This window comes from Odocoileus virginianus, unplaced genomic scaffold (genome assembly GCF_023699985.2).
Source record: "Odocoileus virginianus isolate 20LAN1187 ecotype Illinois unplaced genomic scaffold, Ovbor_1.2 Unplaced_Contig_7, whole genome shotgun sequence".
NCBI classification, from domain to species: Eukaryota; Metazoa; Chordata; class Mammalia; order Artiodactyla; family Cervidae; genus Odocoileus; species Odocoileus virginianus.
Window position 1 is genome coordinate 903,328 of NW_027224324.1, and position 22,770 is coordinate 926,097.

The 22,770-nt window shown below is 35.9% G+C and overlaps 1 protein-coding gene across 4 annotated transcripts in view; it reads left to right on the forward strand.

The window, feature by feature from the left end:
* BBS7 (Bardet-Biedl syndrome 7) overlaps positions 1-22,770 on the forward strand; it is a 37,326-nt gene that overhangs the window by 10,862 nt on the left and 3,694 nt on the right. For 3 of the 4 annotated variants that reach the window (XM_070463849.1, XM_070463847.1, XM_070463848.1), the window contains exons 7-18: positions 14-130; positions 1,455-1,585; positions 5,036-5,120; positions 5,895-5,997; positions 7,110-7,302; positions 8,660-8,734; positions 11,549-11,614; positions 16,337-16,476; positions 17,796-17,960; positions 21,192-21,301; positions 21,419-21,522; positions 21,673-21,796. In XM_070463849.1, coding sequence (XP_070319950.1) covers positions 14-130; positions 1,455-1,585; positions 5,036-5,120; positions 5,895-5,997; positions 7,110-7,302; positions 8,660-8,734; positions 11,549-11,614; positions 16,337-16,476; positions 17,796-17,960; positions 21,192-21,301; positions 21,419-21,522; positions 21,673-21,796 — 1,413 coding nt within the window. The remainder of the gene's footprint in view (positions 1-13; positions 131-1,454; positions 1,586-5,035; positions 5,121-5,894; positions 5,998-7,109; positions 7,303-8,659; positions 8,735-11,548; positions 11,615-16,336; positions 16,477-17,795; positions 17,961-21,191; positions 21,302-21,418; positions 21,523-21,672; positions 21,797-22,770) is intronic. The other variant, XM_070463850.1, reaches the window with a different exon arrangement.

A 22,770-nucleotide genomic window follows, 5' to 3' on the forward strand; every position in this document is an offset into this window, starting at 1 on the left:
TAATTGTAACTAGGTGACTCTGGAGAAGACCTTTTGTTTGGAACGTCAGATGGAAAACTTGGGCTTATTCAGATCACTACAACCAAACCAATCCACAAGTGGGAAATTCGAAATGAGAAAAAGAGGGGCGGTATGTTTTTTATATAACTCTGATTCTGAATTTTAGTGATTATTGAATAGAATATCCTGGGAATTCCCTGGCAGTCCAGTGGTTAGGACTTCATGCTTTCACTTCCAAGAGCATGAGTTTGATCCCTGTCGGAGAACTAAGACCTTGCCTGCTGCATGGTGCTCGGCCCCAAACAGATAAATAGATCCACCTGCATTGTATAGTTCATCCTGCTTTCTTTATTCATAAGGTAGAGCAGACCTAGCAATGTACAGAGCCACCACATGTTTATTTACTGTTTGTATATTTAGCAGGTCTATCAGTTCTGCTGTAACTTTTTAAAGTAAGATGTACTAATGGGGCTCAGTGGTAAAGGATCCACCTGCCAGTGCAGGAAACATAAGAGATACCGATTCAGTCTGTGGATCAGGATGATCCCCTGGAGTAGGATGTGGCAACCCACTCCAGTATTCCTGCCTGGACAGTCCCATGGACAGAGGAGCCTGGTGGGCTACAGTCCAGGGGGTTGGAAAGAGTCAGGCATAACTCAACTGCTGAGCATGCACAGGATATACTGACAGTATTTTGGGATGGGTGGGCTTTTATGGGCTAATGTTTATCTATAACATCAATCTCTGCTCAAATCCAGTTTTCATTGTTTGCTGTAGGAAATTAATTAGAATTTGGGAGTATTTGGTATGAGTCAAAGAAGTGCAATGAGATCAGAGAATATTCCTTTTTGTCTAAGGAATTTATACCTTTCTAAGGGGAGTTTTTATCTGACTTGGTAAATTTGGGTAAATTTGGGTGGCTATTTATAAATACAGCATGAAATCTGATTGATGAGAAAATGTGTTAACAATGCAAAACATTTAAGGGAAAAGAATGTCTGGGAAAAGGAAAAAATAAAGGCAGAGAACTTGAGGCAGAGGTAAATTCAATTCATTTGAGGAGCAGAAGGAAGACCAGTGTGGCTAAATATGGCATGAAATGAATGAAGTCAGAGGTAGGCTAAGGCCAAGTCATGTAGGTCCTTGGGAGCCTTGTTAAAGGGTTTGAATTTTAGTCTAGGTGCAGTGGGGAGTCATTGGAAAACTGTAAGTGGGAATATGATGTGATCTAATTTACCAAAACTAAAACAAAAACACTCCATAGAGAGTGGATTTGCCTGGGAGTAGGTCGAAATTAGAGACAGGGAATTTAATTAGGAAGTTATTGCTATAGTTGTAATTTACTGGGGTTTTTTTTTCCCTACTCTGATATATAGATTTTTTTCATTCATAGTTAGTATATTTGACTGCAATATCAGTATTATTGCTAATTTATCACTTACCTTTTTTTAAAGGTATTTTGTGTGTTGACAGCTTTGACATTGTGGGTGATGGGGTTAAAGATTTACTTGTTGGAAGAGATGATGGAATGGTGGAAGTATATAATTTTGATAATGCCAATGAGCCTGTTCTACGATTTGATCATGTAAGTTCATTTTTAAGAAGACTATATATGTTTATCATTCATCAAACAATTATAGAAATGGCTGACAGTTTGTGTTTTATTAAATGATTATGTTAAAATCTTGTGTTTGGCTTAAAATATTGCTGCTTTGATATTATCAAAATCTTGTCTAGACTGCTCTTATATTTAAATAATAGATACTGCCCTCAAGCTAAACAATAAATTACTTTTTCATTTGATTTCTAAATATTCTATATCTAAAGTACTAAGCTTACAAATTTTAAGCCTAATTAGGCTTCTTTATCCCAAGGTATGGAGTCAAATGGAGATGCATTCTCACATAAACTGAATCTTTCATTTTCATAAAGTGGTGTTCTCCTGTCCAGGGTTTCCCTCTTCTGCCTCACGTGTGATGTGTTGAGGCTGTTTAAGAACAACAAAAAGCCACAACTCAGTATCAACTTTTCTTTCTTTGTCTAGTTTCTCTAATTGTGATAGAAGATCTCCCAGTACCTCCTTTAATTGCTTGTCAGTAAATATAGATGTTTTGGTGCACAGATAAAGTATAGTATTATATAGATAACATGGGGATAAAAACATTATACAACATATTTTCTAGATATATTTCATATTCATCTTACTTTGGTATAAAAAGTCACCTTGATAATGATGCAAATAATAGTTTAGGCTTAAAAGTACATTATAATCCTGTGTTGGGGATCTCTTGGTTTTTCTCATTAACCCTTGGGAAACTTCCCTATTTAAACCCCAAGTCTCCTCTTTGACTTCTTTTCCAAATGCCAGTAATGACATAGCATGTGTCCCCTCTGCCAGGTGTGGCACTAAGGATTCCTGTCTTTCAAGTCTTTCTTCTGTTTGATGATAGAGGTACTGCTTTCACATTATGTTAAGGCTGCAAATTTGTTGTCTCATCTTCATTCATGATGTCACTTACTTTGTTGTCTTTCTAATTAGGAGAAGTTCTCTTATCTGACACAGTCTGGACTGACAGTTGGTTAATCAAAAAAGTTAAGGAGCAGATCATAAAAAGATAATATATGCATACCTTAAACACTGCATTTAAAAATATATTTTTTAATTAATTTATTTTTGGCTGCACTGGGTCTTCGTCCCCATATGCAGGCTTTCTCCAGTTGCAGTGAGTAGGGCTGCTCTCTCGTTGGGGCGCGTAGGCTTCTCCCTGTGGTGGCTTCCCTGGTTGCAAAGCATGGGCTCCAAGTGTGCAGGCTTCAGTAGTTGTGGCGTGTGGGCTCTGGGATTGTGGGCGCAAGGGCTTAGTTGCGCCACACCATGTGGAGTCCTCCTGGGGCAGGGATCGAACCTGTGTCCCCTGCATTGGCAGGTAGACTCACAGCCACCGGACCACCTGGGGAATCCCAAACATCACATTTTAACTTAAACTTATAAATATATATTTACTCACCAATATTTTGAACTGTGACCAAGGTCTTTTTTTGTGAATTCCCCTAATTAGCATTCTATGTTGTTACTTACATAAGCCATGTCTATACTGTGTTGCCTAGGATCTCTTGTTTTATGATGTGTGACTGGTTTTACAAAATATAAGTTGAATTAACTAATTCTGCAACTCTAGTACTTTTATGAAAAGATACTTGAAGTACATAAAGTAAATGAATTTCATTAAAATCTTGTATTGGCAAAAAAATGTAGAAATTACAGTTTTTTCAATTTTTTAACTTTTTCTGAGTACATTAGGTTAAATAAGGTACTTCTAAGTGAGGAGAGAGTAAGCTATAATTAATCGTCACTTGAGGGGGTTTCCCTGTTGCTCCAGTGGTTAAGAATCCGCCTGCTAATGCAGGGGACATGTGTTCAATCCCTGCTCCCGGAAGATGTCACATGCCTCAGAGCAGCTAAGCCCGTGAGCCGCAACAGCTGAAGCCCATGTGCCTCCAGCCTGTGCTCCGCAGCAAGGGAAGCCACCGCAGGGAGAAGCCCCCGCACGCCTGCAAAGGGTGGCCCCCACTCTCCGCAATTAGAGAGAGCCCACAAGCAGAAATAAAGACCCAGCACAACCAAAAATAAATCGATAAAAGAAGAGAGGAAGGGAGGGAGGGAGGGTGGAAGGTAGAGAAGAAAGGAAATGGCTAAAAACAGTAACATAATGAAATAATAAGAACACAGTTCTTATAATATTGGTGATAAGAGAATTTCCTGAACAAGATTAAAAAAAACTTCAGAAGTCAGAAAGCAAAGACCAAATGTTAAATAATTTAAATATAGTAGTGATGAAAATCTGAAAGTTTAAAAATGTACACAGAAATGGATGCAGTTTTGTTTTTTTCAGAATTAACTTTAGCAGGAACATGAACAAACAAGTTCAAAGAATTCTAGTGTATATTAAGTACACTGGGATGCTCATTAAAAATGCACTTATACCAAAGACTTCCCTGGCAGTCCAGTGGTTAGGACTCTATGCTTCTGTTGTAGGGGGCATGGGTTGAATCTCTGGTAGGGGAACTAAGGTCCTGCAAGCCATGTAGCATGGCCAAAGGAAAAAAATGCACTTATGAACCTAACTTTATGCAAATATTTAATCAAGCCTCTGTTCCTTGAACCCCTCAGGAACAGCTCAGATAGTCTGCTTTGCGGAGTAGCTCAGTGGTTTGCCTTCTACGTTTTTGTTGCTGGTGTCCATTCCCTCTACCTTCTCCTTTAGAACAATGGTTTTGGGCTTTGCCTAGTAAGAGATACCTAGCAGAGCTGCTGGTCAAACCCATTAATGGGTTGCCAGCCCATTTTTTTTCTTAATGAAAGAGAATAGATTAGAATAAATCAGAGTACAATACAGAGTACAATACTTAAGCCTTTTAAGTTATTTCTGTTGTTGTGCAATATAAAACTTATTGATTACTTTTCAAATAACTTGAAAGCCACTGACCTAGAGTGTTTGTTAAAAACACAGATTCCTGGTTGACTCATCCAAGTAATTATTGTCAGACAAATTTGGGAAGTATTGCTTTAAAGATATATAAACTGAAAAACATGGTTTCTCTCCATAATAGCAAATTCCCTAAAGGTCCCATGTTAGCTATCATTTTCTTTATTCTAAAAAGCTACTTGGAGAAAACACATGAGAGGTGGTCTGTAGAATTCAGAAAATAAACTAAATGTGTTAAGAGTTTTGCTTATGTAATGTTTTTTAAAAAAGAACTTCCTTTTATAAATAAATTATCTTTGCTTATTGATGACTACTGTAGCGGTGCGGTACACGCAGGTAGATGAGTCATTTTTAGTCTCCTTTCCTCATATTAGAAACACTGGAATTTCTGGCCACTTGTGCAGGATTTTCACCTTTCCAATCTCAGTGTCTTAATAAGTATTCAGTAAAATTATATTGAATGTTGGGAGATAGGAAAATAAGTTTTGTAGCTTATTTAACTTTGTGAAATTTTATTGATGACATGCTTGATCTTAAATTCATTGTAGACGTTATCTGAGAGTGTCACATCAATCCAGGGTGGTTGTGTAGGGAAAGATGGCTATGACGAAATCGTGGTATCCACATACTCAGGTAAAGCAAATGGAAATGGTAATAGCTCATTGAAAGAATCAATCATAAAAAATATAAGTTTGATAATTTGCTTTTGAAAAAAATATAAATTTGATAAATTTCTTTTGATTATTTTTTTTAAAGTTTATTAGTAAGTAACTCTTAACCTCTAGCATTAAAAGCTTTATTGGTTAAAAATAAGAAAGAAAGGAGTGTTATTGATTTATAAAATAATTTCTTTATTATTAATGCTTTTTAAAAGTCTTTAGTATATCTCTAGTGTCTTTGAAAATTAAATGATATCCTTTGACTTAAAAATTATTATTTACTGAAATTTAGTTTGTTTTGTTACTATGTACATTTCTTATAAAACTTACTTTCTTCTGAGTTGGTCATTTTTGTATTTTCACAATAGTTACATGAGATTTTAACTTTCCATGAAAGTAATTTTTGAAAGGCAACTTATACTCATCAGCTCTTTTTTGCATTTGCTAGACTATGTTGACTTATTTCATCCTTGAAAACTAAAGTTATAAATTAAGAAGTAAAGGATTTCTTTAATCGCAGTATTACAGCATTTCAAGCAAAGCAAAAATGGTATCCGAAATAATTTCTTTATAGTTTGAATATCTTCCAGCTTGATTTCTTTTGTATTTTGTTTTGTTTTGCATATGCTTTTTTGAAAAAGAATAAGTCCAAAACTAAATGAGGTTGATGTTGGTGGACAAAGGGGCATGTATTTTGGGTTTAACACTGGCAGCACTTAATGGTACGTGATTTAATTCATCTCTGCAGGCTGGGTTACAGGTCTGACAACACAGCCTGTTCATAAGGAAAGTGGACCAGGAGAAGAATTAAAAATTAATCAGGAGATGCAGAATAAAATTTCTTCTTTACGGTAATTTTGGATTTTGACTCACCTTTTTTTTTTCATTTCATGAAGTATGTGATTATTGTTTTTTTCTTACTTATTGGTACCATATATTTTACTGGAAGAAATTATATAATTAATTAGTTTATCACCTTTTTAAGTGAAAGTTTATCAGTTTGAGAACATTAGCAGTAAATGCTGATTAATATTTGGAGTTAGAAATACACTTTTTATGTGTTTTTTTCTATGTTGATTTTTTTCTTAGATTCTTGATCTAAGAAAAAACAAAATACAATCTAGATTCTTAGATCAAGAATCTAAGAAAAATCTAAGAATATGTTTTTGCATTTGTCTACTATAGAGTGTTTTTTTTATAGACATTAGAAAGTAGCCAATATAGATGGCTCTATTCCTCATTAATTTTAATATTTACTGCTATTGTGGACCTTTCTAAATCTATAGCTTTGGCTTATAAGTTTTCTTACTGGAAATGAGTAATGTTGACTCCTTTAGACACAAGGATCGCTTGTTAATTGAACAAATCTCTTCCAAGATCCTTCCCAGACTTTCCCCTAAACTTAGGGTAGCTAAACCTCATATTGTTCTCTCCCAGTTACTATTTGCTTCATTTGCATTTGGCCTTTCCCTTTAACTGGAGCAACTCAAAGCAGTCACAGTTCAGTCTCCAACACTTGGTAGAACTTCAGCTGGCTCGTGATTATCGTTGATACTCTGCAATCTATGTTGTCTGTCTACTCTAATATTTTTCTGAAAGGTACATGTTTATTGATTTCACACATTTTGTTTCTTCTCATTAAATCTAAGGTATTCTACCCCAGAACAATCAGTTTGTCTTCTGATTAGTACTACATGTAACTGAAACCAGACTCATGTGTATTTGCAGCTTGCCTTGATTCTTACAACTTTTAGTTTAGATATTTTAGTTTTTAGATTATAGATAAATAATATGGAACCAGTTGGTCAGTGATAGGCAAAAATTTTGTTTCTATTTGTGTTATAGTTCAAATGCAACCAATTAAAAAATCCATTTTGCAGAAGTAAATGTCTGTCAAATTTTTGTGAACATTCTGAGGACCTCAAATAGTATATAGATGACAAAGTTTTATATTTTCCTCTAGGACTGAATTGGAACAGCTGCAGTATAAAGTGCTACAGGAGAGAGAGAAATATCAACAGTCTTCTCAGTCAAGTGAAGCAAAATCAGCAGTACCTTCATTTAGTGTAAATGACAAGTTTACATTAAATAAAGATGATGCCAGCTACAGCCTTATCTTAGAGGTGCAGACAGCGATAGATAATGTCTTAATACAGGTAAGTAAAATGCATAATTACTTTGTTTTATGACTGGATCTATTTTAGTGTCCACTAATTATTTTGGACACTTTTAGTTTTAGATAGTGATTTTAAACGTTTATCTTAATCTTCCATTAGATAATCAGTTTTCTTATAGATTATTTAAATTACCTCTTTACTTTCACCCTATACATATTAAACAAAAGGCCAGTGAACTTAAGTTTCAGAAAGATTCAGGAAGGACATTTAGGATTTTTTTCTTTGGATAGCCTTTAGGAAAATTTTAACAGAGATGTGATTTGTAAAACTTCAGTATTTAATATCCTGAATAGGATCTTTAAGTTCCAAATACTAAAATAAGAGTTTACAGTACAAGCTGCTCATTAACTGTCAGTTTCCAGATGGGTCAATAGGCAAAGCAGATGATTTCGAAGAGTGAAACCTAGAGATAATAATCTATAGCACCATTTTTCAATATATTTAATTATTTTTTTCTTATACTAGAAGATAGAGAGTGGAAAGGGATGATAGTAGGATGAATGGAAAATAAGAGTAAAGAGGAAGAAGAAGACAAAGTTTGAAAAGATATGGGGGAGAGGGAGGATTATTAATTAAAACTTACAGGCAGAAATTTCTCTTAAGTAATGTTAGCTCAGGGACTGCTACGCTGAGCAACTCTAGGTGCATCATTTATACAGAGCACAGTGCAAACTCATTCTCCTGGAAGCTACCTCTCCAGAGTAGATTAAAAATCACCCTCTTTCTGTGTTACAGGTGAAATAAAAAATTATAAAAATGGACTGATATAAATAAGCATTGGCTTCCCAGGTGGCACTAGTGGTAAAGAACCCGCTTGCCAGTGCAAGAGATATAAGAGACTCGGGTTCAATCCCTGGATTGGGAAGATCCCTGGAGAAGGGCATGGCAACCCACTCCAGTATTCTTGCCTGGAGAATCCCAGGGACAGAGGAGCCTGGCGGGCTACAGTCCATGGGGTCACAAAGAGTCAGACATGACTGAAGCTACTTATCTTGCAAGCATGCGTAATAAACATGACCATAGGTAGCCCATGGTAGCATTTTTAGCACTTAGACTTTTAGTCTAAGAAGACTATACTTGAAAAAGAGCAGTGAGAGATTAAATTCTGTAATCTCTGATTAATCCAAATTAGAAAAATAAGTCATAATATGACATTTATTCATATTATATTTATTTTCTAGAAGTACATATTATCAAATATAAGTTAAGAGAGTTCATACTCATATTTAGAGATTAACATAAACTAGAACCAACGAGAACCGTAAGAGAAAATATGCGTTGGAAAATTTCCAGTTTTCTACCTGAACCTTTCTTTTTCTTTTAATATTGATTGTAGAGTGATGTTCCAATAGATTTACTTGATGTGGATAAAAATTCTGCTGTTGTCAGCTTTAGCAGCTGTGATTCTGAGGTGAGTAAAAAATATAAAGAATTATTTAGATGCTTTCATTTCATTATGCCATTTTGTATAAAACCTGTAAATGCTATTAGAGTCAATGTTCCTTCAATATTTCCTTCCATAACCTTTCCCTCAAAATCTGTTTGTATTCTCTTTCTCTGTATTCAGATAATCCAGAAACTGGCGTGTTCTTTTAAATTCTTTCCTTTTTCTGATCTGTTTAATCGAAGTATAGTGGATCCCTCCCTCTTTTCTGTTGGAGATACTGTGCATTCTAAAAGCCCCAGTGGACGCCTGTAATTACAAATAGTACGGAAGCCTTGAATGCTGCCGCTGCTGCTGCTGCTGCTAAGTCACTCCAGTCGTGTCCGACTCTGTGCGACCCCATAGATGGCAGCCTACCAGGCTCCTCTGTCCCTGGGATTCTCCAGGCAAGAACACTGGAGTGGGGTGCCATTGCCTTCTCCGACCCTTGAATAATACTGTGTTTCTTTCAGTATCACTACTTTTGCACTTTGGAGCTCTTAAGTAAAACATGGGTTACTTGAACACAACATGTCATCTGATAACAGAGATGGTTACTAAGTGACTAATGGGCAGGTAGCATACAACATGAATATGCAGGATAAAGGACTGATTCATGTCCCAGATGAGATGGAGTGGGATATTACAAGTTCTCATCACACTACTTAGAATGGTGTATGATTCTGTAAGCAAAACTTATGAGTTGCTTATTTCTGGCATTTTCTGTTTAATATCTTCAGACCACAGTTGACCATGGGTAACTGAAGCCCCAAAAAGCAAAACCACAGATAAGGGGGAGACTACTGTAGTCACTGATTTCCGTCAGTTCCCCCTCCTGCTCTTTGCTGTCTGCTTTGCTTCATTTCCCCTTCTGTTAACCTTCCAGCTCTCACCACACTTGCTTGAACTACTCATCCTCCAGTTTCTCTACCTTCAGCACTGCCTCTCAATCACAGGAGGTGCTGTGCACCGCCATCCGAGAGGCCTTCCTAAAGTACAAACATCATGGTGTCATTTCTTTTCTCAAAACCTTTTAAAACCTTTCTTGAGCTGCATGTAAGTCGAGATCTCTCACTGTAGCATAAAAAACTTTCCATAATTCAGCTCTTGATTACAAGTCCAACTTAATCTCTCACTAGCTGCTACCTTCCCTCCCATGCACATGATTTCTGCCAAACTGAAGTTCCTAAAATTTCTTCAAATTGCTATATAGTTTCACACATTTCCTACAGTTAAACACGATCTGTTCCATCTGCCTGCCTTTCTGCACTTTTTCTTGCTGACTCTTGCTTACCCTTCATTCAGCAGACATTTATTGAACACTGACTCTGTGCAGAGTGCCTGGGATGAGCCCATATCCAAGCTTTTGGGTGCATTTGCTGCATCATTCCCTCTGTGTGGTACTAGCCGACTAGCCGTCTCCGCGCTAGGTGTAGCTCCTGATGAGTTAGGGTACAGAGAAGGTCTGGGGAAGGCAAGCCAGAGAAAGTGTGACTGGAACTGGCATTAAAAAGAGAAGGATAAAAAGAATAAAGAACAAAGTTGATAGTTATATTAGGGAATAATTTTCAAAATAATGTCAGAGTAAAACTTTTTTTAACAGCAGTTGTATTGTTATCATATATGCTTTGCCATCCCTGTTTGAGAATAAAATGCAAAAGATTAAGACCTATGTTTTTATGATCATTTAAAAAATCAAGTTAGTATGAACTTCAGATCTTTAATTCCTAAGTTACAGTGAAAGATTAGCCTGTTTATATCAATGCAGGATTCTTTGAGTATTTTATACTAATTTAAAACCTGTTTTCTAGAATGGTGACTTAAAAAACAAATCTTACAAAGATTTCCAACATATACAAAAGGAGAAAGAATAGCACAACCTCCATGAACTCGTCACTAACTTTTACATATGGCCAGTCTTGTTTTGTGCTCTTTACCCTCTCTCTCTCCCTTCCCCAAACCTAACTCCAGACATTTTATCTCTTTTAATTAGTCATTTTATCTGTAAACACTGAAATATGTAACATTTGTTTTTAATTACACAAAAGTATATTTATTTTTAAGTTGACTTATCCTCTGTGCTTGCTGAGTTTAAAACATTTGAATTTTCTTTTAATATTAGCATTCTTTTTATTTCTTCAGGTATTTATTAAAATAGGGAAATAGTACATGAAAATTGCATACCAAATAGTTCATGTTGTTTTGCCTGATTTTGCAATTCATGCACCTAGATATACTTTTTTTTTGTATTTAGTAGTTTATTATTCTATTTCAAGAACTTATATTACATGGAGTAACCTCTCCAATTTTATTCAACAAACATGTATTGAATGCCTATGGTCTACTTGACACTGTGCTATTTGCTGGAAATACATAGATGAGATATTTCTAAGTTGTCTGTACGTATGTGTGAAAATCAAATATGTTCAACACTGAACATTTATGTTTTTTGCCTTTATAACATAAACATTAGGAATTTTGCATTATCAGTTAAGTTTTTGGAAGGACAATTAATATTTTAAAATGCTGTGGGAGAGACTCAAGATGGAGAGAGCACTGAGCTATAGATTTGAATTTGAAGTCCAGTTATTACTCACTGGCTTTAGGAAAGTTACCTAACCCTTCATGCCGCGTTTTCTTCATCTGTTAAAACTTGTTGATAGGAGTAAGCATAAAACTCACAGCACAGTGCCACCCAGTGATAGGTGCGCAGTAACATGGTAACAGTCATTGTTGTTGTTGTTGCTGTTATTATTCTTAGAGGCATGGATTCATTCTCCTCACTTTTTGAATTATTCCTAGTCAAATGACAATTTTCTCCTCGCCACTTACCGGTGCCAGGCAAACACCACAAGGCTAGAGCTCAAGGTAAAAATGTTTGAAATTACCTTTACTTGAAAGTTCGAGCTTTCTTTTTCCTTGGGAAATCTTGCAACATGTGATATCATTTCTTTGCATTAAATTTCCCCCTGAAACAAGCATTCTGAATAATGTCTTTTGAATGACCTGTTTTTGAGAATCTGAAGTTGCTGTGCTGTGCTCTGCTGTGCTTATTTGCTCAGATGTATCCAACTCCTTGCAACCCCATGAACCATAGCCCGCCACGCTCCTCTGACCATGGAATTCTCCAGGCAAGAATACTTGGAGTGGGTTGCCATTCCCTTCTCCAGGGGAATCTTTCCAACCCAGGGACTGAATCCAGGTCTCCTGAATTGCAGGTGGATTCTTTACCTATTTGATTTTAATTCAGCCCAAACCACTGTCTCTTCTATTAACACTCAACTAATCACATTCACTAAGGTTTTTACCAATCCTGAATTTCCTCTAGTTGGAAATATTTTTTCTAATTTTCTATTATGGAAAGTTTCAAACATACATAAGAGTAATGATTCCTGCTTAAGCAATGATCAGTTCATAACAATCTTATTTATGCTGTAACTATCTGTTCCAAATTATTTTGAAGCAGATACAGGATGTAATTTTTTGGTAAGTATTTCAGTATATATGTTTAAAAGATAAGAACTCTTTCTAAACATAATCACAACAGTGTTATCACACCAAAGAAAATTTAATAATTCCTTAGTATCATCAAATGTTAAGTGTAGTGGTTTTTGCTTTTAATTTAACGTTTGATTCAGTCATAGTCCACATAAGGTAATTTGGTTACTGAAGTATCTGAGCATTTGCCCTGTATTTTCCTATTTGGATTTCTCTGATTGCCTTCTAGTGATGGCATTACTATCTATCTATTCCAGGTAAAATCTTTGAAGTTTCCTTTTGCAATGTACTAGGATAATCACTTTTATAATTAAATAGTTTGTAGCACACAAATATATTTTATTTATTTAATTTTTAGTGTGAGATTAAAAAAATTTTTTGGTACATTTGTAATCCAAAAATTAAGGACCATATAACTTTTTCCTGGTATTGCTGATGTTCTGAGACTCAAAATAAGATTTTCTTCAAGAGAGATGCTATTACACAGTAACTCTTTTCACATCTGGTTAAGGAACTTCCAGTTTCTGCTTGTCTAACAGATTGGCACACATTTAGAGAAAGCAGTATCATTAGTGACAGGATGAGGAAAAGGACGCTGTCAGTCATAGCTGAGAGAAATAATTGTTATAGCCACTTTGGTAAAACAGGCTATAGTCCTACTTGTTGGAATCTATTTCATAGCCATAAAGTCATAGTATTGTATCCACAGATATGTGTATAATTAACTGAAGCATTATTTGTAGAAGCGGAAAGGTGGAACCAAAGTGAACACTCAGTATTTAATGTTTGAATAAGTAGCTGTTTATCCATTCCATAGAATATTGCACAGCTGCAATAAAGAATGAGTTGATCTATTCCTTTTGTGAGTGATAGTTGCTCAGTCATGCCTGACTCTTTGCAACCCCATGGACTATAGCCTGCCAGGCTCCTCTGTTCATGGAATTCTCCAGGCAAGATTACTGGAGTGGGTTGCCATTTCCTTCTCCAATTCCTTTTAACATGAGAAAATTCCATGAAAAACACAAAATACAGATAAAAGTTCTCTCTCTGTATATATACATATTATCTATAATATGAAGAAATATATGAAAAGAATCATAGCTGTCTGATATGACAGGTCATACGATAGGGGGAAGGTTTGGGGGGGATGGGAGAGGGAGGGAGTATTAGGAGAGGCAGAGATAAGGGAAGATGTAGTTATTAGAAATAAAAAATATGTCTATGATATAAATAGAATTTATTCATGTGAAATTATGCATTTATTTTTGTACATCTTCATAGAGAGATATATGAAAAGTTGACTATCAAAATAGCAATAATGATCATCTCTAGGTGGTAGGATTTTAAATGACTCATATGTTAATCCTAATTTTTCTTCATTGTTTGGATTTTTAAAATAATGAATATGAAGTATATAATCAGAGAAAACATGACTTTTTAAAAATATTATGAACAATTGTGTTCTTTTTTAAAAATTATACTCTGTTTATAGTTATTATAAAATATTGGCTATATTCCCTGTGTTATACTAATTACAACATTCAGAAAACTAAGATCATGGCATCCGGTTCCGTCACTTCATGGCAAATAGATAGGGAAACAGTGGAAACAGTGGCTGACTTTATTTTTGGGGGCTCCAAAATCACTGCAGATGGTGAGTGCAGCCATGAAATTAAAAGATACTTACTCCTTGGAAGGAAAGTTATAACCAACCTAGACAGCATATTAAAAAGCAGAGACATTACTTTGCGAACAAATGTCCATCTAGTCAAGGCTGTGGTTTCTCCATTAGTCATGTGTGGATGTGAGAGTTGGACTATAAAGAAAGCTGAGCACAGAAGAATTGATGCTTTTGAACTGTGGTGTTGGAGGAGACTCTTGAGAGTCCCTTGGACTGCAAAGAGATCCAACCAGTCCATCCTAAAGGAGATCAGTCCTGGGTGTTCACTGGAAGGACTGATGTTGAAGCTGAAACTCCAATACTTTGGCCACCTGATGCAAAGAGCTGACTCATTTGAAAAGACCCTGATGCTGGGAAAGATTGAGGGCAGGAGGAGAAGGGGATGACAGAGGATGAGATGGTTGGATGGCATCACCAACTCAGTGGACATGAGTTTGAGTAAACTCCGGGAGTTGGTGATGGACAGGGAGGCCTGGCGTGCTGCAGTTCATGGGGTCGCAAAGAGTCAGACATGACTGAGCGACTGAACTGAACTGAACTGATACTAATTATGAATTTATTGTGGAAAAATTTATGTGCCAATGTAAGCTTACCCCTTAAAAAGAAGCTCTAAAGATACAGCTTTATCAGATGGATTTTTTATTTTCCTCCTGTATTTTTCTTCTTTAGCCTTTCCTTATGTTTTCTCTCTTTGCATTCAGAGAAATATTTTCAGTGTAACATTTGCAAAAAATTCTTGTTTTAAACTTTTGTTTGTGTTTTCCATTTAGGTAAAACATTGATTATTTTTTCCCCCTCACATGCCAGGGAAAGCGTGAGTTGATATGTCAATTTGATTAGAGAACCTGCCTTTGTAATATAAGAGGTTCTACAGCCCGTTTCATGAACTGGAGCAGGGAGGAGCTGAAAGGGGGGGCAGGAGAGAGAAGCTGGACCTCTTTCTATTTCCTTTAAAATTAGGTCTTCACAGTTATATGAATTAGAGTTTTCTATAAGTGTTTTAAATTTTCAGGATATCCAACTAAAAAGGTACAAAGAATTTCCTAATCCAAATATGTCATAATTAGATGATGAGTATGCTTCTTTGTTTTCATAGAAAGTCAAGAATTAAGTTATTGGAAACATTTTGGGTTTTTTTCTGGAAGTAGATTTTTTAAAAAAATTTTGGCTGCACAGGCTCCTTATTGCAGCATGGTTTCTCCAGCTGCAGAGTGGCACACAGGCTCTAGAGAGCTTGGACTCAGTAGCTGCAGCTCGCAGGCTTAGGTCCTCTGTGGCAGGCGGCAGCTTAGCTCCCTGACTAGGGGTTGAACCCGTATCTCCTTCATTGGAAGGCAAATTCTTAACCACTGGACCACCAGGGAAGGTCCCTTTCAATAGATTTTTACAAGAATAGCCATATGCTGTAATACCCCCATTTCTAAGAGAACGAAGTGTTAGTTATTGACTCACTTATCCTTTCAACAAAAATGTGTAAATTTTACCATTTTTTAATGCGAATCTTATACAGTGTACTATACACCTATGTTTTTGGATGTGATAAGGTGGTATATGAGAATGTTTATCTTTCAGAATGACAAATCTATAAATACTATGGTAGGGATGACTTCAGCTCCATTCAGTTCACTCAGTCATGTCTGACTCTTTGTGACCCCATGGACTGCAGCACACCAGGCTTCCCTGTCCATCACCAACTCCCAGAGCTTACTCAAACTCATGTCCATTGAGTCGGTGATGCCATCCAACCATCTCATCTTCTGTTGTCCCCTTCTCCTCCCACCTTTGATCTTTCCCAGCATCAGGGTCTTTTCTAAGGAGTCAGCTCATCTCATCAGGTGGCCAAAGTATTGGAGTTTCAGCTTCAGCCTCAGTCCTTCCAATAAACACCCAGGACTGGTCTCCTTTAGGATGGACTGGTTGGATCTACTTGCAGTCCAAGAGACTCTCAAGAGTCTTCTCCAACACCACCATTCAAAAGCATCAATTCTTGGGCACTCAGCTAACTCTCACATCCATACACGACTGCTGGAAACACAACAGCTTTGACTATATGAACCTTTGTTGGCAAAGTAATGTCTCTGCTTTTTAATATTCTGTCTAGGTTGGCCATAGCTTTTCTTCCAAGGAGCAAGCATACCTCCTTTGAGTGTTTGAGTGTCTCCTGTGGAGGTCCGGGTCAGAGGGATGACTGACAAATGGGTTAATTTTGCTTTGGATTGCTAAAATCTTTTAAAATTTTCTTTTACTGTAGTGGTAAAAAGTTCCTGTTGAATAGAATGTCATTATTTCCATCAGCATGTTACAGAAGAGATTAAGACCTAAGTACTTGATTACTTGTGTTGAACATTTTAAAGATAGCCATTATGTTTCTAGATTATTCTTACTTTCTTTCCTCTTTTGTGTTGAATCAGATTCGCTCAATTGAAGGCCAGTATGGCACACTTCAAGCATATGTGACTCCAAGAATTCAACCCAAAACATGTCAGGTCCGCCAGTACCATATCAAACCCCTTTCACTCCATCAAAGAACTCACTTTATTGATCATGACAGGTAGGACAAAGGGAGAGTTTATTTTCAGGATATTACATGATGCATATAAACTTTCTTGTTATTTTAGTAATATAAATTCTGGTAGCAAATTTGTACTTAAAAAAAAAAAATTAAATGCTATGTACAGGTTTCCCCCGCTATCTGAAAGTAGGGCATTTTAATGAAACCCTTCATAAGCCAAAATAGCATAAAGCAGAGAAGCCATTACCTTAGGACAAATCTTCTAATGGATGCTCCGAATCAATTGCGAGAAAGCACAGATGCTCACAGAGTTCAAAGCTGTGCCGCCTGGTGCTCAGAAGCTGAGTGTAGCTCCTGAAGGAGGGGCTTGGTGGGGCCTGTCTCGGGGCTTCTGGGGTGCAGGCTACTTCTCTAACAGCTTGCTGCAGAACAGACACTGAGGCTATTTTTGCTTTGTACCCTTTTTTGTAAAAGCAAAAATCTTCTTTAGATTTTTTTTGGTTACTGAACATAGGTACTCATGTAGGCCTTTCATAAAGTCAAAGTGGCATAAAGGGAGCTTTCAAAAAGTGGGGGATACCTGTGTTAATATTTCTGATAGAGATGAGTCTTTGTCTTATTTTAGTGGCTGATTTGAGCTGGGCTCTCCTTGGATTATGGGCTTATATATGTTCCTACATGACATTATGGAAATAATTTAACTCTCTGGGTTTTGGTTTTTTTATATCTGAAAATAAAGTTGGTGTGGAGATCTCAAGAGTTTCTTCTATTCTGTATTTTCTTAAAATTCTTTCTGTACCTTTAATTCGATAAACTTGTATTTTCTTAACTATCCATTTGATTCATTTTACATTTATTTAATTTACTTTACAACCTTTTTTGTGTATGTGTGATTTGCAGGATTAATTCCATATCCTTGCAAAATAGAAGGTATCATTCCTTAACTTTTCTAGTGGCATGCAGCGAGTGTTTCAAACCCACGTCTGTCTGTCTTTAAAAAGCCCAGTCCTTTGCTTTCACATTATGCTGATTTTTTTTCCTTAAATGTGTAAGTATGTTTGTAGTTTGTATAATAAAAATACTAGATGAACTTATGAAAAATGGAATTGACCTAAGTAAACTGAATTTTTATTTGTAAAGGCATGTTATAATGAAAACAAGCTATTTATGTCATTTAACTGTTAAAGTACAGGTATAGCAAAATGTTTATCTGATGGGTAAGATTAACCTGAGAAAAATTAAATGGCTGCTTTTATGTTTGTAACTACTATTGCAAAATTCTGTTTTTTAATGTATTAAGTATATATAATACTTCTATGTATTCCCACACAAATATGTATACTTCTATTAAATTGCAGACCCATGAATACACTGACTTTGACAGGCCAGTTCAGTTTTTCTGAACTTCACTCCTGGGTGGTTTTTTGCATGCCTGAAGTTCCTGAAAAACCTCCAGCAGGAGAATGTGTGACATTTTATTTTCAGAACACCTTCCTGGATACACAACTTGAAAGTACCTACAGGTGAATAAAACTTATTTGTGGTTCACATGTGTTTTTACATAAATGGAACTTCTAAATTTTCATATGTTTTAAGACAGTAATTTGCAAATAATGTAATTTGAAAACTATACTGTTCAAGAGAATCTATTGAAAAGCAAGTGGGATTAATGATTGACTAGCAATAAATATGAAAGATTGATATGTTTTCCATTCTCAACCATAACCAGTTAGAAAATAAATAATTTTTTAAAAATGTTTCAGAGCAACAATAACAAAATATTCATAAAAATCTGTGGGAATGCTCTTTTTTAGAAATATGTAGAACTTCATGAAGAAAACGTTAACATTTTATTGACATAAAAGACTTGATTAAATGGAGTAATATATTCCATGGTTATTAATGTGAAGACATTGTAAACATTCAAGTCCTTCCCAAATTGACTTGAACATTTATCCTAATTCCATTTTGAATTACAAGAAGAATGACCATGAGTTTCTTTATGCAAAAATAAGAAATGGCTCAGAATTTGAAATCTTCGAACATGCAGGCTTTTGACGCTACCACAGTAGGAGATGAAGGCCATTATACTCTCATACTCTTCCTCAGACTCACAGCTGCCCTCCTGCCCTCTTCACTGTCCCTCCCTCACATAGGCCCCCCTACTTTCTGTTTCTGGATATAGTGGAGGCCAAAGTTTTCCTCTCCTGTGTTCTTTTTCTGAATGTGTTGGGTAAGGCTGGTTTCTCTGTAATCTGCTTTGACCTTGTACCCTTAAACTTTTTCTTATTCTCTCACAGCTGTAGGTTGGTATTGTCTGTTTGATCTTTTATTTTAATTTTGTTGTTTGGAAGGGAGAGGGCTTCTTATCTTCCCTCTGTCTCTGTCTCTTAAGATTGTTTCCCTGAGCAGTTTACTGAGGTATTATACTTCTTGCTTTCTAGCTGAGATTTTACCACACTAACTTTAGCAAACAGCAGTGAACATGTCATTTTCCCTTTGAATAATAGCCTTTGGGATCAAGGCTATTGATCCCAAAATCTAATTGGGATCTAAATCCCAAATCTAAATCCCAGAAATCTAATTGGTTTCTTTTTTTAATGTATTTATTTCCCCAAATCTTGCTTATATAATTGGTTTTCGCATCAGTTCTGAGGGGCCATTTCACTGTACCCTCCAGGGGATCTTATCTGTGTCTAAGCCTGGAATCATGGCTTGTGTTTTGGAGTATGACAGCGAACCTCACACTTTAATCATAGTAGACAATTTGACAGGCCCCTGGCATGTTATATATTTTTATAGTAGCACATCTTTGCTTTTTATCATTCTGTATCCTTAAATATTCTTAACAGTAAAAACTCTGCTTATCTTTGAAGGTCCAACTCAGTAGCAACATTTTTGAAGTTTTCCTGGATGTTCTTCTCTGTTCCCATAGCATTTTATTCTTACCTGTCTTAGATTTTTATTGTTACTTGTTTGAAGTATGTAATAATTTTTATGCAAGCTAGTCTGTAAACCAGATTGTAAGCTTCTGGGCAGAGTTTATTTCTTTATTATTTTTGTTCGTATCCTTACGTGTCTAACACGTGGCTTTGAACATAGTGTTGTTTAGTCGCTAAGTCATGTTCAATTCCTTTGCAACCCCATGGACTGCACCTGGTCAGTCTCCTATGTCCATGGGGATTCTCAAGGCAAGAATACTGGAGTGGGTAGCCGTGTCCTCCAGGGAATCTTCCCAACCCAAGGATCTAACCCAGGTCCTCTGCATCGCGGGCGGATTCTTTACCACTGAGCCAGCTGGGAAGCCCCTTGGACATAGTGGTACACTCAATAAGTGTTTTTTGGCTACCTGATTAAGAAATATATATTGAAGAAGTATAGGAGTATATACTCTGGAGACAGACATGCTTAGGTTTGCATCTGGTCTGTGACTCACCAGCTATTCGACCTCAGCTAGGTTACTTTCTGAGTTTCAGTTTCTTTTCTGAGGAATGGAAATAATAGCACTTACTTCACTGAATTGTAACGCTTAAAGGAAGATAAACTGTGTAAGTCGTTCTACAGTGCCAGGTACTGTATATGTATTTAATGTGAAATTTCATTAAAGTTGAAGACTAGTGGGAAAAATCTCATGATATCTAAAATGTAATTGGGATCAAAATAAGTATGTATGATTAATCTTCCTAGAAAAAAAAATTAGCATTTGTCTACAGCTAGCCAGGGGCAACGGAGCCTGGTGGGCTGCCATCTATGGGGTTGCACAGTCAAACACGACTAAAGTGACTTAGCAGCAGCAGTCAGTATGAAACCAAATAAAAAGGCCACATTGAATTTGTAAAGATAGTATATATTAATTAGGTCATCATAAAAAGGAACCAAATGTAAGCAGGCTTAACAAACAAAAGGAATTTATCAGCTTGTATAACTAAGTAGTCTGCTTTCAGACACAACTGGATCAGAAGCTTAACTGATCCCTTTACCCCTCTCCATCCTAAGACTTCATCGCTTGTCATTGTTCAACTCTGATTCTGTCTGCTCTTGGTTTTCCTGTGTGGTGCCATGGGGGCCACCAACAGCTCCATCCAGCTTTATGTCTTTTCAGCTACCATAGCCTTGCTTTTCCACTAGTTCCAATAAAAGCCCCACGATTATCATCGTTAAACCATGAACCACTGTGGTCATGAACCACACATAAAAGCTTCTTCCTGAAGTCCCAGAAATAGGGTTGAGGCCAATGAAACTATAAGGATTGAGAAAAAGGGGAGAGAGAGGACAAAGGAGTTCCCTAAAGAAAAAGAAGGGTCCTGTGATTATAGATGTTACTCTTAGGTTTGATATTTAAGGATGAAGCATGGGGTCATGCTGTTAATCTATGTGTTACATAAGAACTGATATGAAAGTAAGCAATTCTAAATGTATTTTATATATATAAAGTATTAGCTATTAGAAATTTTATTAGTGAAAATGAATAAAAAAGTTTTAAATGAAGACTTAAATTGTCGTATCTTTAGGAGGCATATGTCTAACATCTTTTACTCAGTTTTACAACTATGTATAGAACTTGAATTACTACAACAGTAATAGGTTACATGTTTAAATATGCTTTACATTAATAGTGAGATGTGTATATAAAGAAATTTAAAACTAAATGACGTCTAAACACAAGGTTCTAGTCACAAAATATGTGTTTACGGGACATATTTATTGGATGTACTTCTTTCTAAAACTGTTTCTTTAAAATATTAATTTTATAGAAAAGGCGAAGGAGTTTTTAAATCTGACAACATTTCTACTATATCCATCCTAAAAGATGTGCTCTCTAAAGAAGCGACAAAAAGGAAAATTAACCTCAACATGTCTTATGGTAAAAGAAAAGCATAAAAAGAATCATTCTTTCTGTTTTAGGGGGGGTTGTTGTTACAATAAGAATGTTCCTGATCAAAGTGACTTATCTAATTGTGCCTGCCTCAACTTCTTCTAGAGATAAATGAAGTATCAGTCAAACACACTTTAAAACTAATCCACCCAAAGCTGGAGTACCAGTTGCTTTTGGCTAAGAAAGTGCAGTTAATTGATGCTTTAAAAGTAAGTATGCCTGCCACAGATTCATGATTATTATTTTATTGTGATTGGATTTCTAAAATGGTAAAGAACTTAAATTTTTATACTTTAAGTCCACTTTACACTGGACTGAATTTTGAAATTAAGGTGCTTTTATTTTTAATTTTAAATAAGGAATTGCAGGTTCATGAGGGAAACACAAACTTTCTGATACCAGAATATCGCTGTATTCTAGAAGAGGCAGATCACCTACAGGAAGAATACAAAAAGCAACCTGCACATCTTGAAAGACTCTATGGTTAGTTGACTATTCTAGTATACCTTGTCATATTCTTTTCTATTGGCTGTTTGCAAAGGATCATATGAGGGAAGCTGGGTGGAAGGAGACAGGGGAATATCACAGCAGTCATGACTGAGACAGGAACAGCAGTGTACTGCAAAGTGTATTTTGTCAAGCTGGTTTTAATGTTTAATATTTTTACTTGAGAATATACAAGTAAACATTAACAAATGAAGTAAATGTAATGCAGTTAATTTATATATATGAAGAAACCTGGTATGATACCTTATGAAACATTATAATTTAGGCTATATATCATACAAATACTATTCAGTTTTCATTGCTATTTTGAAATATCAAAATACAGCATTTAATATTTTTATGCAAAACTGAATAAGGGCTGTATATGTGATGTGTCAGTTTATAGTTTAGAACTCATTTTGCTTTGGTGAAAAGAAGTTGAGTGTTTCACAATATATTGAAAAAGCAAGAGCAAGAGGGAGATGTGAGGAGGCAGAGAGAGAGGAAGGAAAGAACAGCTTAAGGAAATTTTTTTTTCAATCTTTACATAAGACCTGATATGCATAGTATACCTATTTATTTATGCATCTTTATAATCAGGTGGGATATTTAATCCTTACAACAGCGCTGCAAGATAGATGATGCTGTCTCTGTTTTTTCACATTTTTTAAAACTGAAATCTGAACTTAAGAATTTGCCATATAAGTAGCTAGTGGCAAAGCCTTCATTAGGACCGCCTTGCCCCAAGATGCATGCTTTTTGCACTGTGCCAAGTCTTCTATGGAGTCAATTGGTATCATCTGTCCATATTGATCCTTAAGATCTTCCTAATAATTTATTTTATACCCAAAGACTTGCTCACAAGCTATAACAATAATATCTGATATATTAATATTTGCCACATGGCAAGCACATGATCTTTTATCCTCATAATAACCTAGAAGATGGGTGGTACAGAGCTGCCATCTCTT